Genomic DNA, 5,191 nt, shown 5'->3' on the forward strand with positions numbered 1-5,191 from the left:
ACACACACTGCACACACACTGCGCACACACACTGCGCACACACACTGCACACACACACTGCACACACACACTGCACACACACTGCGCACACACACTGCACACACACTGCGCACACACTGCACACACACACTGCACACACACACCGAACACACACTGCACACACACACACTGCACACACACTGCACACACACACTGCGCACCCACACTGAACACACACTGCACACACACACTGCGCACCCACACTGAACACACACTGCACACACACACTGCACACACACACTGCGCACCCACACTGCACACACACACTGCGCACCCACACTGAACACACACTGCACACACACACACACTGCGCACCCACACTGCACACACACACTGCGCACCCACACTGAACACACACTGCACACACACACACACTGCGCACCCACACTGAACACACACACACTGCACACACACTGCACACACACACTGCGTACACACACTTAACACACACTGCACACACACACTGCACACACACACTGCACACACACACTGCACACACACACTGCACACACACACTGCGCACCCACACTGCACACACACACTGCGCACCCACACTGAACACACACTGCACACACACACACACTGCGCACCCACACTGCACACACACACTGCGCACCCACACTGAACACACACTGCACACACACACACACTGCGCACCCACACTGAACACACACACACTGCGTACACACACTCAACACAACATAAGTCCACTTAAATACACTGTAGGTGATAAAATATGTATCATTCTTTTGACCCCTTCTTTTTTGACTGTTCCTTCTTTCCTTCCTTCCTTCCGTCTGTCCTTCCTCCCTCCCTCCTTCTCTCTTTCTTTCCTTCCTATCTTTCCTCACCCCCTCCTTTCCTTCCTTTTTCCTCCTTTCCTTCCTTCCTTCCTCACCCCCTCCTTTCCTTCCTTCCTTCCTCCTTTCCTTCCTTCCTTCCTTCCTTCTTTCTTACTCCCTTCCTTCCTCCCTTCCTTCCTTCATCCCTCCTTTCCTTCCTTCCTTCCTTTCCTTCCTTCCCTCCTTCCTTCCTTCCCTCTCTTCTTCCTCCCTTCCTTCTTCCTCCCTTCCTTCCTTGAATCGAGGACAACAGGAGGGTTAAATACACTGTAGGTGATAAAATATGTAATATAAATCATTCTTTTGTGGTTACACCATTTGACATTTTCAGGAGCATTCAGTCTTACTTTTGGTAAAAAATGGTGCAAATGTCATTTCAAATTATATAAAACCAACAAAAATACTAAATGTACATTTTAACAAACCTGATGCTGCTTTTAAATCTAGTTTTAAAGATATTTTTGTTCATCTTGCCGACCCTTATTAGTCTCTGAGCCTGATGTGAGGTGAGTACCTGCAGAGAAGATGTCCATGGCCTGTCTCAGCTCCCCTCGGCCTCTCTGGTTGTTGTTGGTCAGGTCCACCAGCGGCGTGTTCTGGTCGCTCTCCGTAGCGAACATGCTCCCGTCCACGAACCTCTCGGGCGCGATGTAGCACGTCCTCCGCCTGGACGTGTCGAAGAAGTAGTTGAAGTCTGCGGGGTTGTCCTCGGGCAGGTAGGTGGGCTTAAAGCTGGCGAAGTCTGTGAGCAGCACCCAGTTCCAGCTGGTCACCATCACGTTCTCCGTCTTGATGTCTCCGTGACGGACGCCGGCCTTGTGCGCCTGATCCACGGCGTTGAGGATCTGGAAGGCCAGCCAGCGCTTCTCCACGTTGTTGAGGAAGGGTCTGGTGCTGATGCGGTCGTACAGGTTGTCCCGCACGTACTGACGGAACAAGATGGCGGCTTTCTCTGTCAGCGAGGTCTTCTGGAAGGGGAGGCAGTTCTGACAGGAGTGCAGCCGGATCTTCAGCTCCTCCAGCTCCTGCTTGTAGCTGGTCAGCGGCAGCGAAGGGTCCTGGATGGCGAAGACTTTGACCACCACCAGACCCTCGCGGTGTTTGGCTCGGGCCACCTTGAAGAAGCGAGTGCTGCCCAGACTCTTGTCGTACTCATGGTCGTGGATGTCGGAGAAGTAGCTGTCCACGGAGAGGATCTGAGACGGGGCGATGCCGGCCAGCTGGTTCCCCATCGCTGGTCTGTCCAACGTTTAGAGGAAACAGCATTAAAAAAAGACTCAGATTTAACTTTTTACATCATTGACATCTTACTCTTCTGAACAGTCAGGAGGTGAAACTGAATCTAACTTCAGGTCATTTTCTCCATTAATCAATGAATCATTTAGTCAATAAAATGTCAGATTTCCCACAACACAACGGTCCAAACCCCAAAAATATTGAATTCACAGCATCAAATAAAGGTTGATTTCTATCTCTGACATCTGGATCTCACAGCTGGTGAAACAATTTTAGAATAAAGCAGTTAAAGGAAAGTCTGTCTTTAAAACAGCTGTAATCACTCCTCCTGTTCATACTGACTATAGTGAAGAAAGAAAGAAAGAAAGAAAGAAAGAAAGAAAGAAAGAAAGAAAGAAAGAAAGAAAGAAAGAATAAAAGAAAGAATCCACAGTGTTTCCACACAGTCATTATAAAGTAGATGATCAGCTTCTATTGAGCTTCATCAGTCTGAGTTATTATATCAATGATATCTGACATGTTTACTGAGTGGGAAAGTATATGTAGTAATACTAATAGTATTGGTGATGGTAGTAGTAGTAGTAGTAATAGTAGTAGTTAGTAGTACTTTTTGTAGTAGTAGTAGTAATAGTAGCTGTTACAGTGGTAGTGCTTTTTGTAGTAATAATAATAGAAGAAGTGGTAGTTCTAACAGTAGTAGTAGTAGTAGTAGTACTTTCTGTAATAGTAGTAGTAGAGGTAGTACTTTCTGTGGTGGTAGTAGTAGTAGTAGTATTCTTTGTAGTAGTAGTACTTTATGTAGTAGTAGTAGTAGTAGTTGTAGTAGTAGTAGTACTTTATGTAGTAGTAGTAGTAGTAGCAGTAGTAGTTGTAGTACTTTATGTAGTAGTAGTAGTAGTAGCAGTAGTAGTAGTAGTACTTTATGTAGTAGTAGTAGTACTTTTTGTAGTATTTACAGTCTTTTTAGCATCAGATTCCCTCTTAGTGTTTCCTGTTGAGCTGTGGTGTAACCATAGTAACACAAAGACTTTGCTACTAAAAACACTGTAACGTTGAAACATAGAAGATGAAGATTTGACTCATTCAGACGACTGAAGCTTCATATTAGCTTCAGATCAACTTTTAAATCCATGTTTCCACAGAAGGAGGACTGTGGATTTAGTCCTCCATCACTTAATGGTCAGTATGAACAGGAGGAGTCATTACAGACAGATAAACAGGTTTAACATAATAAACATTACCTGTTGTTGTTGTTGTTGTTGTTGTGTTAGCTGTTAGCTTTAGCAGGCTAGCAGCAGTCTAAATAACGTCAACCTGAACGCAGAGTCACGTACACTGACGTCATGTCACGTCTAAAGGCACGTTGTGAGCAGAAGCTACGGTAAGCCCCGGTTTAAAGCTGTCAACAGGTTCCGGTAAAACTGTCGGTAACCGTAAATATAGAGTTAGCAGCTGGACCAGGAGAGCTAGCAGATGCTAACCGGACTAGCTGCTGTCATACTGCTGTTATGGATCCGGGTGAGGGGTCAGAGTGACGTCAGCATCTCCTGCTTGTCACATGTTGTTAGTGTAGAGATCTTCTAATGAGAGGATGAACTCACTGATATTACAACTTTAGTTAGTTTAGTACAACAAAAGTCCCGTCGTTTTAACGGAAAATGATCACACTATAACACACTATAACTCACAGGGATACATTATCACACAATAACACACAGTGACACATTATCACACAATAACACACTATAACTCACAGGGACACATTATCACACATTATCACACTATAACACACTATAACTCACAGGGACACATTATCACACTATCACACACAGGGACACATTATCACACATTATCACACAATAACACACTATAACTCACAGGGACACATTATCACACATTATCACACTATAACACACTATAACTCACAGGGACACATTATCACACTATCACACACAGGGACACATTATCACACTATAACACACTGTAACACACTATAACTCACAGGGATACATTATCACACAATAACACACTATAACTCACAGGGATAAATTATCACACAATAACACACTATAACTCACAGGGACACATTATCACACAATAACACACTATAACTCACAGGGACACATTATCACACTATAACACACTGTAACACACAGGGACACATTATCACACAATAACACACTATAACTCACAGGGACACATTATCACACTATAACACACTATAACTCACAGGGACACATTATCACACTATAACACACTATAACTCACAGGGACACATTATCACACTATAACACACTATAACTCACAGGGACACATTATCACACTATAACACACTATAACTCACAGGGACACATTATCACACTATAACACACTATAACTCACAGGGATACATTATCACACTATAACACACTATAACTCACAGGGACACATTATCACACTATAACACACTATAACTCACAGGGATACATTATCACACTATAACACACTATAACTCACAGGGATACAATAACACTATAACACACTATAACTCACAGGGACACATTATCACACAATAACACACAATAACACACTATAACTCACAGGGACACATTATCACACTATAACACACTGTAACACACAGGGATACAATAACACTATAACACACTATAACTCACAGGGACACATTATCACACAATAACACACTATAACTCACAGGGACACATTATCACACAATAACACACAATAACACACTATAACTCACAGGGACACATTATCACACTATAACACACTGTAACACACAGGGATACAATAACACTATAACACACTATAACTCACAGGGACACATTATCACACTATCACACACTATAACACATTATCACACAATAACACACGGTGACACATTATCACACTATAACACATTATCACACAATAACACACAGTGACACATTATCACACTATAACACATTATCACACAATAACACATTATCACACAATAACACATTATCACACTATAACACATTATCACACTATAACACACAGTGACACATTATCACACAATAACACATTATCACACTATAACACATTATCACACAATA

General features: G+C 42.9%; 1 protein-coding gene across 1 annotated transcript; it reads right to left on the bottom strand.

Annotated features, from left to right (window-relative positions):
* Positions 1-1,395: 1,395 nt before the first annotated feature.
* On the bottom strand, positions 1,396-3,374 carry LOC133977046 (phosphoinositide 3-kinase regulatory subunit 4-like; the record flags this gene model as incomplete). Its single annotated transcript, XM_062415187.1, has 2 exons — positions 3,359-3,374; positions 1,396-2,120 (listed from the first exon to the last, which is right to left on the bottom strand). A coding segment is annotated over exon 2 (718 nt), but the record flags the coding sequence as incomplete, so codon positions are not given.
* Positions 3,375-5,191: the final 1,817 nt, after the last annotated feature.

Source organism: Scomber scombrus, unplaced genomic scaffold, assembly GCF_963691925.1.
Source record: "Scomber scombrus unplaced genomic scaffold, fScoSco1.1 SCAFFOLD_475, whole genome shotgun sequence".
In the NCBI taxonomy this organism is placed as follows: Eukaryota; Metazoa; Chordata; class Actinopteri; order Scombriformes; family Scombridae; genus Scomber; species Scomber scombrus.